Below are 18497 nucleotides of genomic sequence, written 5' to 3'. Positions count from 1 at the left end.
CCTGCTCTAGCTTTGTGTCTACTATGCAAGTGAAGCTGCGTTTTTTCCTAATCAAAATTTAGCTCCCCCCCAAAAAAAAAAAAAAACCAAAACAAAACAAAAAAAAAACAACGTAGATAAAGCTAACATAGCATCAGAGAGCATCTATCATCAAAGTGCTTCCAGGACTAACTGGGCCGATGCCACAACAGACATCATGCTTTACGCTCGTGATGTGCACTATGCACACATAATATTGTGCGCATGCTTGGGTGATCAGAGTCTCCAGTTTACTGGGGAGTCAAGGTGCGAGAATCTCCCATGTTAGAAATGTTTGGGGTCAGAGTCTCTTGCAGTTTGCACACGAGAACTTTTACAAGTGAAGCATTTGTCTGAAATTCAGAGAGAAAGATAGATGTGACGAGTTGGATGGTGGTTATAGAGTAGGACATTTTGGTTTTTCCTCAATAACTTTTTAGATAATCATGTGACCTGCTTTCTAGTCATGTTACCAAGAACATGAAGTTATTTCAGAGTTGTCGGGATATATCTACAAGCTGTTCCATGTCCATGATCTTTCTCCTCATCCCCACCTATTTCTCCCTTTGATAGATGACATCATACTGATGTCGATGATTATTCTTGTGTGTATGCTTTTTGTTCCAATTTGGTCTTTCTCAGATTCATCCTATGTTCCCCAGATGTATCACGATTTTGCAATTTCTTTACAGTTGTTAACCCCATTGCTGTTTGGAACCAGATATACCTTGTACGAGCTCTGTGGGAGTTACCACGTTTTGGAAGCAAGGGGATAATTTTGTGCTATGATTTCCTCATAGAAACATGTCCTATAACCATTCACCATGTATTGAATCTTGTAGTGACTCTTTTGTACTCGCAGTGGATTCAAACGATGCCCTCTATGGCAACGACAAGAAATTCCTGGCGGAGGTGGGCTCGGTAGCCGGGACCCTGATTTTGTCCGTCTTGGACCACTGCAAGACTCTGGGCCAGTCTGAAGTGAGTTTGTTGAAATCGAGATAGAGTCAGTAGCTGGTGCCACCTGATAAAACAACTGACATTTCTATTGACATCGTCTTTGATGCATATGTCTCATTCAATGCTACATCTATAATGAAGTCCCCCTAGTTTGTTACTCATAGGGTGAAGGCAAATGGAATCCTCAAAGAGAAGTAGCGTATTCTAGCATGCTTTAAAATTATCTTATAATTAGTCTTGTAATAGAATGACACTGTTCAATGAATGGCCTTAGTGTAGCTTTAAATTTGTTAACCAGTCATTGAGTTGTTTGTCACTTCTATTTTTTTTTCTTGTGTGTTGTTTGTATATAATCACCATCGTGGGTTAAGAGGAAATCTAATGTTATATTCCAAATCTCAGTGTTGAAACTCACTGGTAAACAAATGTTGGTTAAACGTGGTTGATTTGAGTGGCCTCATTAGGCCCTAACAAGACCATTATCTGAAAATAGCAAAGGGCAATGTGTATATACAAAGACAGGCTGCAGGGGTAATGGAAGGAAGTACAAGGGTCATAGCATTCAATATACAATGTAACATTTTCCGTACGATCTGTCATCAAATTCGTCATAATCATATTCAAAATACTGAAAATAGATAACACAACTTGATAAATGTTTATTCTTGATCATTCAAATTTTGGCACGTGGTATTTTGAAGCCTGTTGGGGAAATCTATAAGACTATGGACAGGTAATCTAGAAGTATGTAGAGTTTCTCATCTATTACTTGTTTCAGTGAAAAATGTCATAAGCACACCAAAGAGGGTCAGCTACATGTCAGGAATTTTAAACAAGTGCAAGGAGAGGTGGAATTTATGTGACTGAACATGACTCTCCCCTACCACTCTTCTTTTTAGGTATTCATAACTGAACCCTTAGATGTTTGGAAGTTGTCTGTGACTAACTCATTATGAAAGTAGTATAGTTTTTTTTTTATTATTTAAAGTAAGAAAGAAAAATCATCTTTTCTGACTCTGCAGACTGGCCTAAAGAGACAGGCCATGATTGCCGGAGAATTCTTCGAGTGCATCATAATGTTTGGAGACGTCAGCAAGACGGCCATGTCGGGGCTTGCCCTCAACCTATGGAACCTGGCACAGAAGCACGGTCACGCTGATGCCAAATACATGGTGAGAACTAAGCATATGTATAATTCATTATGTATGATATACGGTCCCTGTAAATTTAGTTATTAGAGACCAATGCAAACAAAGTTTGGAAAAGGTCATTCCGAAACCAGTTACTGTTAATGGGCCGTGAACGAGCAAATCCAGAAAATATCAAACTGGGAGACAATACCTATTCTCATGTGAGGAATATCTTCATGAATCGAGATTGTTTCATTGAATGCAGTAGCATTGTGCAACCAAATTTGCACATATATTTACCATGCCAATCGAAAGCTGTAATGAAACTATTTGTTCAAAAGTCAAGCAATTGTGAAGACGCACACATTCAGTTAGATGATAAAGTTCTGTGATGTGATATAATGAATTCATTTTTGATTGTTGTTTTTTCAATCATTTGTTAATGAAATAGAAGTATTTGAAATCAAATGATATCACTTAATTTCTTTGAAAATAAACATTGTTGTTGTTTTTTTTTTAAATTGGGAACCTGTTTGTTTTGTAAAGATTGTTAGATTTTCAAAGTAGTGAGCTCTCCTAAAGTCAGATAAAAACCCTATCTCACCCTTCCTACCAAAACCCATAACATTCTTCCTCGTTTACACCACCCCCACACCCCCTTCTCGCTTCAACCGCGGCATTCTTCACTGTGTCACCACCCCTATTCTCCAACAGGTGCGTTTGATGGAGTACGTGAAGCGCTCTGGAGCCAGGCCGGGCGGCAAGGCGTACGCCGATCTCGCGTCCAACCTAACCCTGCAGACCAGAACGTAGCCACAGTTGCCGCTGAGTGCCAGCAAGGATGATTTATATTTATACATTGTATGTATAGAGTTGAATACATGTTGAAAGTGGCACAGTCATCAGCTGGGAGTATTACTTTTCTCTGAACTGCTTTATCCTCCATTTGTATATGTCCAACTCATTAGATCCAGAGTGCTCATACACACAATGTACATGAAGACATTTGAATAACACCAGGGGTCCGTTTTATAAAGTCATCACATAAAGTGTTTACATAAATTTTAGAATGGCAAAAGTCGCCCATAGAGACTTTCAAAGAGAAGTGAATTCATTTCATGAAGTCTCTTGTGAGTGTGTCTTATGAGCAAAAAGTCTCTCCTTAAACTTTCATGAAACAGACCTGTGGTACTTAGATTGGCTTGAGATTTGGTATCTCTAACTACATGATGTTTTGGTTTTTCCAGTGAGTTTAGCCCAGTACGTCTATTTGTATTTATGCTAGACACTACTCCACAAGTATATTTCAAGCAAGCACATTGTTATAGTTACACATGTCATCTTGCCACTGCAGTACAGATGGGGGAAAAAGGTAACCCTCAATGATAGATGACATATATATACACTGTCATTGAAGATGAAATAAAATGAGAAGAAATTTATCCTTATTATTTGACCAAAACTGTCAGCCACAAAGGTGCATTTTCCCTCCCCCCCCCCCCATTTTTGTCAGTGCAAACATGGTGCAGGTTGCTCCCTGCTGTGAGCCTTTTATGTCTAGACATACTGTGCACATGATTAGTAGTTTGAATTGCCATGTCTTCATAGTCAAAGTGAAATAGAAATAAAATTGCTGCTTATTTACCTGAGCAGATTTAACTGATCATAACAGCTGTTCATGCCAAGGAAGGTCTTTGATGTGCCAAACAGCAATTTTGTGATTGATCGGTAAACTTCTGAGCTGTCACATTCAGTGCACAAGAATGAGAGCAGCTCTGTGCAAGCATACTAGATATTGCACATCATCAGTCTCAGATAAAAATGGTCAGTTGAATGTGAATGACTGCTCAGTGGTGAAGCATCTATCTGTGATGTCATCTCAACATGACTTTTAGACTTTTGCATTGCAACAATTACATACATGTATGTAAATTTGCTACAGAGATTCAGAATTTATAGTGATGGCATGAGGAATCTGAATGTTTAAAGAAGCACTACAAATCACAATGAACAAGGATGCTATTAAAGCAGCTTCAGATTAGAATGCATGATAGGGTGCTCAAGGGAGCAGAACCAAAGAAGAAAGCAGGCATAAATTCTACACAGGTGAACTTTCAAGTGGCATTGTAATAGAATTACATCGCTACATTTCGGAAGTATGTAAGCCCCCTATGTCGTCATCCTTGTTCAGTGTAATTTGTGTAAGGTTTTTTGAAGTACATTGTATTGGTGTATCTGCTCAAGGGCCGCAATAAATTTCACTGATCTATACATACCACTATCGATTTATGTACTTCATGATGTGAAATTACATGTATATACATGTAAAAAAAAATCTCTAAAATGCCCCTTTAATCAGCTGTTGCCTACGGACTGTTAGATTATCTGTGTGAAATTACTCAAAGACTTTGGCAGCACCAAGAGGAGAGGTACAGCGTAGGAAGTGGCAAAAAGTTATATGCAATTGAAATTTATATAACAGTATGAAGAAAAAAGATGTAGACCAAGGTACACCACAATAACTAATGGAACTTATGAAAATTACTGTTTTTCCCTATATGTTGTGAGATTATTTCAGTATTTTATATATTTGTGTATTTATCTATCGCTCAGCATGTAGATATGCCGTACATGTGCATGCCAATGTCAGCTTGTATGCCTGCATTCATGTTTCACACCGTATCGAGGTTACTGTAATGCAAAGATAACATTCCTTAGAGCACTTGTCCCTCGCAGAACCCTCTATGGAATTTTCATGGGAGGACAGAGTAAAGGTGAAATTTGATTTGTATTTGGATATGTGGAAGTCGACTAGAGAGATTTTATGTAAAGAAATAAGTGATACTCTATCTACAAACTCAGTCCCAGCGGTACAAATCCTTTTTTAATTGTTTTGGTTACTAATGTAACTTAACATTATGAACAAATCTTACCTGGTGTGAAAGTTTTTATTCGCAGTAAACTTCCACTGTGTTTATTGTTTTTTGATGTTGTTTGTCACATGTTGTAGCCGTCATGTATTAAGATGAAGGAGATGATGATTTTAAAGAAATGGCATTTCGTATTACAAAAATCAAAACACATCAGACTTTATGAAGGATATTCTACACAATAATAGTGAGGCAAATTGCCAGAGCACAATGATTTAGAGTATGTACTGTGCTAAAGCAAGGTCTTACATTTTCCTTGATTTCATATGAATATTTTGTATGACACTTAATAAGATTTTGTGATCATTAAATGAGAGTATATTGAATGAATAAATTGATATCACAGAAATGACAGTGAACAATGCATTTATTTATGAAAGGATCTAGCACTGGTGTTGGGTTAGTGAGGAAGATATATATATATATATATATATATATATATATATATATATATATATATATATATATATATATATATATATATATATATATATATATATATATATATATATATATATATATATATATATATATATATATATATATATATATATATATATATATATATATATATATATATATATATATATATATATATATATACACACACACATATATATACATGTATATATGTGTGCGTGTATATATATATATATATTTAGAGAGAGAGATAGCAGGAAATAAGGAAGATATACAGGAACACGATAAGCACCATTTATGAGTGACCTCAGTATTTCTTCTTCTTCTGATTAAGTCTGCCTCCTTCAATAGACTGAAGATTCTTGCAGACTGGTGCTATTGACATTATAATACAATTTATTTACAGATACAGTATTTACAAGCACATAGAAAAATTTAGTAAGGGGACAGCCCAGATAAGGGGTGTATGGCTGCTAGATTTCATATCACATCTGTTGTATTTTCATTCTCTTTTAATTCTGCCACTCTCTTCTTCTCTGGAGGTGTAAATAGGCAGATTAAATACAAAACATAATGTATGTATACACGTTTCTGTAATGCTAAGTTTGCTTCTGATATCCAGAAAACAGCCGAGGCTTGCCTGTTGTGACGATCAATCCACGCAAACCAGATTCCATTTACTAAACAGGTTTAATTTACTAAACGAAACAGGTTTAATCACTGATTACCTTGAGACATTTATACCCATTATATGAGGTTGTGTGCACACTGGTAAACCAGCCCACTTTGGTGGGTATAAAACATCATCATCTCAAATGTGAAACAGTTGAAGGTCACCTTGAGAATTGCACGGTACTCACCAGAGCCGGCGGAGCGTTTTCAAAAGTGTGGGGGCCCACTTCCGGGTTTCATTAGCTAACAAGCAAAAAAAAAAAAAAATCCTCAGCTCATCTCTCCCCTTCCACTTCCGGGTTTCTTCAGCTGAAATGTCTTAAAGGGAAGATAAACCCCAAGAACAATGTGGATTGAGTGAAAGCAGCAACATTAGAAAAACACATCAGTGAAAGTTTGAAGAAAATCGGACAATCGATGCAAAAGTTATGAATTTTTAAAGTTTTGGTGTTGGAACCGCTGGATGAGGAGACTACTAGAGGTTATGACGTATGAGTGGACTACAATATCAAGAAAATATAAAGAAAATACTACAAAAATCCATTTTTCATGAAAATTACAAATTCCATCAACTTGATATTGACATATGTTAAGGGTAGCAATTATTCCCCCTGCTTTCTGAAAGCGGTTGGTCCACTGCTCTTTCATAATTCTAGAAAAGTGAATTTTTGTTGAATATCCTTTATATTTTCTTTGTATCGTTGTCCACTCATACGTCATATCCTCTAGTAGTCTCCTCATCCAGCGGTTCCAACACCAAAACTTTAAAAATTCATAACTTTTGCATCGATTGTCTGATTTTTCTCAAACTTTCACTGATGTGTTCTACTACTGTTGCTGCTTTCACTCAATCCACATTGCTCTTTGGGTTTACCTTCCCTTTAAGTGGAAAAACATTACCTTACCGCGCTCACACTTCAAGATCTCTATCTATTTCTATTTAGTGCCACTTACGTATTTCCGGGTTAAAAAAATGTGGGGGGCCAAAGTGATGACACCTTATGTATTCCTTTGTATGATGCACAAAAAGTGTGAGGGCCCGAGCCCCCACGGCCCCCATGGCTCCGCCGGCCATGCTCACACGAAGCTAGCTGGAAGAAATTACCTGATTTGGAATAAACAGTGCTTGACATTTTAGTACAAGTATCCGTCTTACACTATCACATTCATTTGTTATTTTTAGTTCCATTGGCAATGAGAAGCTACTTTATGATTTGTCCAGATTATCAAGGTACATCATAAAAGCTTTATTGCTATGATATAAATTACCATACAGTGCACATTGTAGGCCTACTTACTGTATTCACGCTAATCGTGGAGAAGCTTGGAGCATCAAAATTTGAAGTTTTCGTTTCTATGACCTAATCGTATGAGAAAACGATATGAAAAAGCTTAAAAGAAAAGGAAATATCACTTATTTTCATCGCGGTGCGTAATTCCCGGCGAAATGGGCATACCCCGGTCCCCCACCCCGTTTTTTGTTTTTTGTTTTTTTCAACCGCGGCATTAGGTCCTATAAAACTTTTCAGAAGACTTGTGAGTGAGTGAATTGTGCGTGTCTTCTGCGTGGTCGAATTATCTCTTTAAGTGTCACAGGTTTGTGTGTGTGTGTGTGGGGGGGGGGGGTTAGTTTTTATTGTATTGATATATATATGTGGAACGATTGTTTTTTTTTTACTTGTTTTGATACGCTATATTTCTATTTCAATTGATGATAATGACAATACACGATTTTGTTTTATTTATTTTTTTTGTAACGATGTTAACCCTAATGACGGAAATAGAGACGTTAATAATGACAATATTGTCATTCGTCCTCGTCATTATTGTTTCTTAGTATGACTAAATTAATCGTCAATTATGAACAGATATTCTTATTCCTTCATAAATCGCATAAGTATAGTCTTGATATTATACTGAAAGGTATCTTCTGCATTTGCATGAAGAGAATATTGATACTCACTTTAATTTGTCATGGTGAAATAAATACACGGCATAGAATGTGCTCAAAATGAGTCGTCCCATTTACTTGCGAAATATATATATATACATATATATATATATATATATATATATATATATATATATATATATATATATATATATAAATATATATACATATATATATATACATGTATATATATATATATATATATGTATATATATATATATATATATATATATATATATATATATATATATATATATATGTATATATATTTATATATATATATATATATATATATATATATATATATATATATATATATATTTATATATATATATATATATATATTTCTGTTCGCAGCCCCGCTCCTGTAACCCATCGATATGATCGAAAATGTAAATAATATTACTGGTGTGAGGGATGTAGACTGACAAAATTTATAAGAACAGCAGTCACGCCAGATCTAATTTCAAACTTCGTCGGCTATGATAGTTGGTGATGATCTAAGAGGTGCTGACGTTAATTTCTTGTATCACTTCAATGAGATACAGAAATAACTTGCAATACTATAGTTACCTTCCTATGAAAATTATTCCGCATGATTTTGGTGACATTTCCCCGTTGCTGTTGGGTTTGTTGTTGTTGTTGTTTTTTTTTTTGCTTTCCTTTTACATGTCTTTGTCTGTTACAAAATTATTGTACGATTGTGGAAACTAGTTTATATAGAAGCTCAAGAGTATCACCGATAGATTAAAATAATTTTCAAGCCATTTAATTTTCAACGATGCTGGAACAGAGACTATATACAGCGTTATACTAATTGTGTAAAGGATTATAAAATCGCCGTGTCACTATAGGTCAAAGTATACAATATTCAAACCATGATCAAGCTGAGTTTGATCGATAGGTCCTAGAATAAAATCCAACAGATATGATCGCTGCTGTTTCAATACTATCGAACCTTGGAATAAGAAAGGGAGGGAGCAACAATGTTTCATTGTCGTGTCATAATGTATTCACGCGGAACAGTTATGTAACCACAATGAGATAAAGTGGTGATGTCGCGACCTCACATTTTATTGTCCCACACACGGATCTGCACTAAAATTCATTTTTAAACATAGTGAGAAAAATTCTTTCCATACATCATTTTCTTTAATATATTGTCATTCCAAGTACTTAAAAAGCGTGATATTCATTACACACAGCTTAAGAGGGAGTTTTGAGTTGATGACATCATTATAAATTGTATAGAGACAGCGACCAATAGCATGAAAAGAGTATATGATAAAATTTCGTCATTTTGTTTGTTTGATGCAACTTCTGTATATATGCTCATCCTTCGATTTCAGTCCGAGTAAAAGTTTGCTATGTTGCAATTCAACGGACCTAGAAATCATAGATTTTAATGATATCTAATGCATATTAGACGGGGAAAACAATGAATAGATGACATTATTGTTTGTAAATGAGGTAGTTTGCAACAGATATCACCACTCGACGAAATAATATGAACTTTAAACTTCCACAACTTTTTTTTTTTTGCCCGACGTATACACGTTGTGTTGTTGCAGCTTCTAGCTGCTGATCCTTCAACTTTGGTCCGAGTAAAAGTTTGCTTAAGTTGCAGTTCAAAGTACCTACAGAAAATATGGATTTTTATGATATCTTATGCATATCAAAAGAGTGAATTATGATATCATTATTTGTTTGCTACCAATATTACCATTTGATGAAACACATATGAACTTTGAACTTCCATACATTGTTTTTGTTATTGTTGTTGTTGTTTTTTACTGCTTAAATATGTTGCAACTTTTACCTTCTCTTCCTCGGATTTTACACCAAGTCATTATGAGTATATGGTGGTGGATTTGCCTTGTAGGCATTTTGAACCACCTTGCAGAGTAGGCAAATATTGAAAACTTGCGCATATCCTATATGTAATATCTAAACTTTTTATGGCATCTATTGAACCATGTTTATGACATATGGGCCTCAATTATGTCTACTTTATAAAGTAATTGATCTTGATTGTTTGCCAACTCCAAAACAGCACGCAGCGGAACGGTAAACACGAACTGCGACATTATCAGCGCTGGAGGGTAATGTTCAACGCTAATGATAGATTTTACATTTCGCGGGAGACAAAGATTGTGGTAATAGAGTACTGTCGATTTCTTGCTTGGATGTGTCACAATTGGGTTTTATGTCGTAGTTTAGGAGAGATCAGTTTCTAAATAAAACCAGTGATTATAAGTTAAGGGGCGTTGTGTGGAAACTTATCGGCAAGTTTGTGAGCTGTCCGTACACTGATCAGTATATCCTGTCTGAACCCCGGGAGGTTACGCAGAGCAAGAATCAAGAAAATGTTCTAAACTCTATACTGTTTTGCGAAACTTATACGCGAGCATATTTCTTTTTTTTTTTCATTCATTCGTCTATTGTATTTATAAGAATAAAGCGATTGGTTTGTTTAATCTTACGCAAACAAAGTGAAAGTCGTATTGAGTGGGAAATATAAAAAACGATAAAACAAAATGTGAACTTATAGCATGGCAGTGCGACATGACGTAATTATTAAAGTTTAAAATTATTGAATCCTAAATGTATGCAAGTAGAATTGAATATTTACATTTTTTTTTACCAATGGCTGCTAAGTGCTGAATAATGTACGCCGCATATTGACCCACATATTACCTCCAAGTTGCAATGGGTTTTAAGTTTCTCTTGAATTCACACGATTTTAATCATTTCAACATTTCTTCATTTAGCGAGTTACAATTGACTGCTGACAGAGCTCTTTTATTCAATAAATGTAGACACGTCCTAAATTACACAGAATTATCACAAATCTTTAATATTCTTTGTTTTACAGATATCGGTGTGCCATTTTGTTGCTTTTTTGATTTTTTTTATTTGCTTTGTTTATTCATTCGTTTGTCTTCATTCTCGATGTCTTGAGTTCAAATAGGGACTACTTCTTTCATTGCAGAAAAAAAAAAATTGCCTTAGTTGCTTTCATTATTTTCCTTGATGAGCTCTATATTTCAATGCAACTGTATAATTCATTATGACTGATCTTCGGGTTAATGATAAATGATTTCATACATGGTTGGACGGCGACGCCATGTTGTTTAATTAGTGTCTGTATTAGGATCTGTAGCACTCATACACACACGAATAAACATACATACACAAACCAATAAAAGTGGTAGGATAATGCAAGTGTAACAGTGGTCATATATGAATGCCGCCTTACAGATAACCTCGCACACGTCATAGTTCATTGCTGAGGTATATACAATGCCTTATACGCAGAAATATAACCATGACACCAATATGCATCTGACGCATTAATTTTGAAGTGCCGATGCTATTCGGAAAGAGGTATATATTTGGCTAAATAGAGCACGAACTTAAAGGGATAGTATAGTATTGTTGAGGTGAGAATTAAGCGTCTAACTTTTTAAGATATAGGCCTACTTAGAAACCACTTTATTAAAATAAATGTTAAAAAGTATTCAATTCTTACAGGAATTCAATGTTTATTTGATGACCATCTGTTTTAAAATGGCTAAGATATCCAAAAACAAAGTAAAACAAAGAAACCCTAATAAAAGGTAGGTCCCATCTTTTATGAGGATCGTTTTGTTTTGGATATCTCAGCCATTTTAAACCAATTTTCATCAAATAAACTTTGAATTTCTCTTAGGATCGCTTTGTTTTGGATATCTCAGCCAAGTTAAAACCAATTTTTCATCAAATAAACTTCGAATTCCTCTTAGAATTTGTTATGCTCTTTCATAACTTCATAAGAAGTTTCTCATTATCTCTCAAAAATATCATCATCAAAAAACATTTGAAACCTCAAGCCCAATCTCAACAGAAACTGTTCTATCCCTTTAACTGTCTGGTACCTAAAGAAATAACAACAACATGAAAGACGCGGCAGACTGCTCATGTGCTCAAAAGTTGATCGCCAACATTAGTTTGGTCTATCAAGCAAGGTTTCAATGCCAAAACAGGGGATAAACTTGTAAGTTTATACTGAGTCAATTATATCCTTTCAATCAAATTAAAAGTACTGTAAAGGTAAGTAAAAGGACTTTAAACTGTTTGAGTTATCACATTTGATGCATATGTGTAGGTCAGTTGTATCACAAAACATCCTACCATATAAAATTTTTGTAGTAAAGCATAAAATATAAGGAAATATCACTATTTTTTTTTTACTAAACTGTAGACGGTTTATTCTAGAAACAATTTTACTATAACTATTGTTTACATTTTGTATATTTTTCAATACTTAACATCGATTATACTGAGTAACTTTTTTATACTGGTTGTTTCTATCCCTAACTCACACCTCAGAACTATTTTGAAGCACTAAAGGTTTTTTTTTTTCATCTGCAAATGGTAAACAATGCCTTTAATTAGCCACAGATAGCAACTGGTACTATCATGAGCATCGTATGGCACTAAACCTCTTAATTGTAACAGGTAAGAGCCTATAGACGATGTTATCAGCTGCAGCCAACACGGCAGAGTCAGAGTCAATGCTAGGTTCGTTGGTGTCAAGGCACTAAAATTGATAATGGACACTGGTTTGGTTTCACTTTGTTTCGTAGAATGAAGAAGATTTATGCCACTCGCCTCAGCATATCCTTCAGATGTATTCTTTCATTCACATTAATTCCACACCCAAAAGTGTGGTGGAGATATAGGGGATAGGGGATATTTCATATATATATAGGACCTAAAAAGAAGAAGAATAAGAAGAATCATCTTTAGTTCGACCAATCACACTCGCTTGAGGGAATGAGTCTGGAACTCATCCTCGGGTCAAATGAATTATTTCATGTTTATCAAGTTTACACGATATATTCGCAATACCGTATACATGAAGATACATGTATATCCAAAGTGACTATCAAAGATCGGTCAGGCACGTCAGGGCTGACAGTTTGAGTTCTATAGAAGTTAAGTTCAAAGTACCAGGGCGTTGCCATAAACTTTCATCTTACCGTAACTAATCTCGCAGACATTCATTCACGGTGAACGAGGTGACAAATTTGTGTCACATAACACGCCTCAGAGTGTCGTGTCTACAAGAAACAGACCTCCCTCCACTCCCCCCCCCCCCCCCCCCGGGCCTGATGTCATGTGATAAGAACAAAGCCAAACAGCAGCTACCATTCTTCTTATTCATGGGAGTTTTATCATCTGTGACTGTATTCGATAATATGAAACGCCTATGCGAATGAGATTAGAAAAAAAAAAACAACAGTGGGTTATTGACAAGAGTTCAAAACCGTTATCATAAGAATGATATAATATACAGTTGAGAAAAATAGCCCTTAAGAAATGCTGACATTAATTAAGCATCATTTTTTTCCATCGAAAATATTATGATAAACAGAACACCTGACACTTGCCTGAAAACTGATTCTCTAAAATATTGTTAAGTAACTTTGTCGTTGGGATTATAGACTGTCCAAAATCAAACGAACGAACAAAAAAACAACAAACAAACAAACAAACAAACAAACAAACAAACAATAAAGCAATAGAAAATTGAGAAACAAAACAAACTAACAATCTGTGCCTATACGTACTCAAGGAAGACATGTTGTACATGAATATCAATGTCAAATTGAGGAAGTTGATATGAACAGAAGACATGGAGAGCAGAATAGGCTTAGGATATCTATGGCGCTTTTTATTTCTTAACACCGGTCAATCAAAACTTTGCATTATCTGTGACTCGACAGACAGATATGAAATTTAAAAAAAAAAGATCAAAACTTACGGATTATCGATACTGGTTAACAATCCCAACAAACTGATTATACATGCATAGTCTTAACTGATTTTTTTTTTTTTTTCTTCTTTGAGGGGGAAATCATATCATCAGTTTGCGAACTCAAAAATTCTGCGGCCTGGGAAAGAGGTTCAAAGTAGCTTGGGCTGTATAGGCTAAAGAAATGATATATTGCATAATGTAGGATTGTGTAGTAGTTTTGTAGGGTGCTGCATGTGTTCATTGTGCCTTTCATTGAGAAATGTAATTGTGATGTGAGATGTGTTTGTATTGTCACAATTATTGTACAATCGTAATGTCAATAGAAACAAAGTTTCTATGTCCCATCATAGACCAATGAAGATGAATGAATGGATGAATGAATGAATGGATGAATGAATGGATGAATGAATGAATGAATGAATGAATGAATAAATAAATAAATAAATAAATAAATAAATAAATAAATAAATAAATAAATAAATAAATAAATAAATAAAGGAAGGAAGGAAGGAACGAACGAATAAATGAGGTATGCAACCAATTTAGTCATGTCGGATTTGTCGGTGGTGAAATTTGATGTTGATGGAGGTTAGGGTAGGATAGGAGGGTGAATTGGCAGGAAGAAAACATGATTGTCATCTCGAGGCAACTAAAGACGTTTCTGATTTACAACTCTAGACACACAATAAATGACGAGCTATAAAGGGAACATTACAAACATTAATGCACACATACACACACACACAATTATATACAACTAGTGAAGATAGAGACATTTATTGCTGGTGATAATGTAATCGTAATTCGATTGTTTCCCGGACTGATTGGGGGAGTAATATCATCGCATCGACCAAAAATTCTTCAATTGTCCTTTTGAACTTTGCTATTGTCCCCTCTACTCTCGAGAACAAGTTAAACGATTAGGACTGCGTAAGGCCATGTTTACGCACCCTTACTTCTGTCTGTTCTGCCAACGTAATGCTAGGTAAATGAGCGACGATAACCACGTATCTATGATCCGAATCAATCATTAACCGTTCTATTTGATTAGTGGGTAGTACGCTTGATAATAGTTTGGGGTGGGAAATGGGGGCTAAAGTCTATATCACGGGAACGCCTTGCGATACTGTCAGAAGCAAGGCGAGCACTCGACAAGGAAACGTTGGATTGACACCACCTGCACAAATTTGCGAAGTATAAGAAAGAAATTACATATTTCACCCAGGTTCGTCAACGTATGCCTGTGATTTTGACGGCGAATAATTGTGGTAAGTAGATATGATGTTTCAAATTCACTCTTGATTTCATTTCTTAGTACATCAGCGAGCAAGACAAGAAATTGCCATATGGTCATGAAATAACGCTAGGGATTTTGTTTCTCTCGAACAGAGCCTCAGAAGCCAGTCTCGACTTTTCTTATAGGGATGTTAAATTTTTGTAATAGACTTGGCTTTATGTTTCCAACGTTTTATTGGTGAGATAATGAGAGACTTCTTATGAAACATAAAAGAGCATGTAATTCTAAGAGGAATTAAAAAGGAATTTATTTGATGAAGATTGGTTTTGGAATGGCTCAGATGTCCAAAACAATACGATCCTAATGAAAGGTGGGACTGACCTTTCTACAGGAGCTTTTTGTTTTACTTTGTTTGTGGATATCTCAACCATTTCAAAACCTACTTTCACCAAATAACCTTTGAATTCCTCTTAGAGTGATTGTGCTCTGTAACATTTTATAAGTGGTTTCGTAGTATCTCGAAAAAAGTTAAGTGCTCACCCCTTTAATGTTATTGTTATTATTGTTTTTGTTGTTGTTGTTGTTGTTCTTCTTCTTCTTCTTCTTCTTCTTCTTCTTCTTCTTCTTCTTCTTCTTCTTCTTCTTCTTCTTCTTCTTCTTCAATGAGCCTAACATCAAGACCGTGACATCAACAGGAGATTCGAACATTTCTTTTCTCCTCAATTCACATGATTTGCCAAGCTTATACCAAGCCTGTCAATTCTTATTCACTTGCTCTTCATTCTTGCGGCGGCAGATATTAGATATCAACATTGAATGCCATACATATTATGGAATATACGGATTTGTCTCATAGACTGCTCGTATAAAGACTTTTGTATGTCATATTGAATGTGTGAATGGCCTGAATGACTGAATGGCAGACTGGAAAGATAGAAGGATGCATTCATTTTTATACATCATCCAATCTGCTCAATCCCTGGAGACAGCAAAAATTCACTTTCACCACCAGCAAGCCTTGCCCTTGTCTGGTAGAAATCTTAAACTACATTATTTTTTCAAAGAATTTAAGTCACACCCTGGACTGTAAGTGGTGAAGAGCAGGCGATCATTAGATCTTGATAATTATCATATTCTTGTGTCAATCTTGCAAAGCAAAATGCAAATGTCTTTGTACACTAGAATGTTTACGACTCGCTTAATTGGTAATTTCAGATTTCAAAATATTACCATCCTTTCTAAAGGTTTGTAAAACTTTTTTTTTAGTAGAAAATAACGTATTCAAATACCACTGCTGAGAATAAATAGCATTGCCCCTCCGATGATGATTGTACGGTTTTTCCGCGTTCATTTCTCTTCAAGTTCTTTCTGCACACGCTGTGAATGATTTACAGCGAAGCGCGTCTATACCAGCAACCAACAGAGGGCAATATCTATGACACGAATTTGAATCAGATATTGCCGAATTCTTGACGACATTAGATTTGTGTTACATGGTTAATTTCGAATAGAGCAACATCTCATTAGCATCATTAGCACAATTCAAAGCAAAAATCTTGACTGTTTCAATCATAGTATGCTGTTCTGCACAGTTACCCTTTTTTATTTTGGGTATGTCAGATATTATACAAAGTATCTCTGCAAATGCACTGCTTATCAAAATTAGTGGTCAGTGATTGCTGCTTGGCGCCACAATAAAGATGTCACCCCTTCCTTAGCTGTAACTCTCTCACATCCATCTTTTCACCTTTTTTTTTCGTCCTGATATGGCATGATAAGTGTTTGATTTTTACAGGGGCAATTGAAGGTTGATACATTGCGACAAATAATATCTGGAGTTCTCCTTTAGAATCAGTGGCTGCTCGATCTAAGCGTCGACACTTATTGGATATCATGCATTTATCATAATGGGTATTAAGATATCAATCAAAATGATTGTCAAAATGATTGTAGTCATCATTGAGAACTGTTGTCTTTTGCTTGTCCTTTATTACAGTGGTGATTATCATTATTGCAACCGGTAGTTTTTGCTTGTCATTATTTACAATACCCTCAGAAATAATTGATATGTTTTGTTTGACTTCGCTTTGACGTTTCTTTAATAAGGTTCCTGTCCCTGTGCCGTTCTCTCCCTCCCATATAACTCCCTCTTTCTAACTGGGGACTTAGGCTTTCCTATTTGGCCTGAAACCACCTCAAATAGCAATAGAAAAGTTGATATTGTAAATGCAAGCGAACATAGAAGGGCAACTCCAGACAAAATAAAACTCAAGAAGATGGCCAGAAGAAGATTCTTACAAAATGGATTAGAAAGGCAAGAAGGAGGAGATAGGCAAAGAAAGAGAAAGGAAAAGAGATGGAGAAGAGCAGCAAGATAGGAATGAAATTTCTGCCCAAATTTACCTATAGAATGTAAATTTAAAGGAGAACCAGACTGAAAGAAACAGATAATTATATCAATGATGTCACACACCAAACAAAGGCTCAGGTGTTTTAAATTTTTAAGTCTGTACGCACAGAATTGACAATATTGATCAACAAAAAGGGAGTTTTTAATACACAACAGCTTTTCCGGCAGCTGCAGAGTATCGTTATAATGATACTGATAACCAAAAAAAAAAAAAAAAAAAAAAAATTGTCAGAACGAAATCAAAATTTTCCATAAGTTCTCACATTAGGAGCTACTGATAACAGTAGGGCCTACCAGAAGATCTTGTGCTCATTTTAGGTAACCTATCTTTGTTTGGTCTCTTTATACGATAAGCACGAACCAAAGGTTAAAACTAATCGCAAACTGACGCAAAAGTTATTATGTACAAAAGACGTTGTAGATTTCTGTTATCTCATTCTGGTGCTCCTTTCCTCATTACCTCTCCTATACGTGAGAACAATTTGTAATAGCCAGAAGAGCCATTTTTGTGTTTGTTGATTAAGCTATGAACAGATTTTCTGGGCGTGCCCAGTGCCTTAATCGCGTTAATCGTCTTGGTCAGCACCATCATTTGAAATATGAATGTGTTGGTGATTATATAGACTCACTTGATAGCAAATATGCACGGATTAGGCACAAACTGTGTGTGTGTGTGTGTGTGTGTGTGTGTGTGTGTGTGTGTGTGTATGTGTGTGTGTGTGTGCTTTAACTCAATCATTGCGTTAAGACGGAAGATGTACAAAGATTTTCAAATTTGCAAGGATGAGTAACGGAAAACTAGATCAAAGGTATCTGAAGATGTTTTTTTTTTTTTGTAACAAACCTAACCAACTCAGAAAAATATTAGTGTTCATTTGTAAAATCATTCCTTTTCCGTAAAACTTTCCTGTCCCATCACATTGAAATTTGCATCCTAAACACGAATACCCTAGCCTTTAAACAAGG

At 35.3% G+C, this 18497-nt stretch overlaps 1 protein-coding gene across 1 annotated transcript in view; it reads left to right on the top strand.

The window, feature by feature from the left end:
* The window catches only part of LOC140232028 (VPS35 endosomal protein-sorting factor-like), a 31244-nt gene extending 25863 nt beyond the window's left edge, over positions 1-5381 (top strand). The window contains exons 28-30 of the mRNA XM_072312179.1: positions 881-999; positions 2001-2150; positions 2823-5381. Of these exons, the coding sequence (XP_072168280.1) occupies positions 881-999; positions 2001-2150; positions 2823-2921 (368 nt within the window). The 3' untranslated portion in view covers positions 2922-5381. The remainder of the gene's footprint in view (positions 1-880; positions 1000-2000; positions 2151-2822) is intronic.
* The last annotated feature ends 13116 nt before the right edge of the window (positions 5382-18497 follow it).

This window comes from Diadema setosum, chromosome 8 (genome assembly GCF_964275005.1).
Source record: "Diadema setosum chromosome 8, eeDiaSeto1, whole genome shotgun sequence".
NCBI lineage: Eukaryota > Metazoa > Echinodermata > Echinoidea > Diadematoida > Diadematidae > Diadema > Diadema setosum.
The sequence above is the reverse complement of the archived record's forward strand: the minus strand, read 5'-3'. Positions and strand labels throughout refer to the sequence as shown.